The sequence below is a fragment of the Buceros rhinoceros genome, unplaced genomic scaffold (genome assembly GCF_000710305.1).
Source record: "Buceros rhinoceros silvestris isolate BGI_N320 unplaced genomic scaffold, ASM71030v1 scaffold32729, whole genome shotgun sequence".
Classification (NCBI taxonomy): domain Eukaryota; kingdom Metazoa; phylum Chordata; class Aves; order Bucerotiformes; family Bucerotidae; genus Buceros; species Buceros rhinoceros.
Window position 1 is genome coordinate 3,498 of NW_010433784.1, and position 307 is coordinate 3,804.

At 66.1% G+C, this 307-nt stretch overlaps 1 protein-coding gene across 1 annotated transcript in view; it reads right to left on the reverse strand.

Moving 5' to 3' along the window:
• LOC104500571 (apoptosis-inducing factor 3-like) overlaps window positions 1–307 on the reverse strand; it is a gene marked incomplete at its 3' end in the record, with an annotated part of 9,760 nt that overhangs the window by 3,412 nt on the left and 6,041 nt on the right. Inside the window, exon 16 of the mRNA XM_010144236.1 lies at window positions 168–243. Coding sequence (XP_010142538.1) covers window positions 168–243 — 76 coding nt within the window. The remainder of the gene's footprint in view (window positions 1–167; window positions 244–307) is intronic.

The following is a 307-nucleotide window of genomic DNA, read 5'->3' on the forward strand; positions in this document are numbered from 1 at the left end:
GTTTGCTGTGGGACCCCGGGCGGCTGGTTCACCCGCCGGCAGCTCTTGTGCTGCGCAGCCGGCGGGGAGGGTGACGTGCCGCCCCTGCCGGAGCTCTGCAGGCAGTAAGGGAGGGGCCCGTGCCAGGGGACCGACCCCTTCCATGTCAAGGCCACGGATTCACTCACCTGATGTAAAAGATGAGGAATTTCTGTTGCTCCAGGCTGCCCTTCACAACGGTGTCTGTGTATCCCTTCCCGCAGCCTGCGAGACAGCGAGCAGGAGCATCGCAGCCTGTTCGGGGAGCCCCGTGCAGCGGCTGGCACCC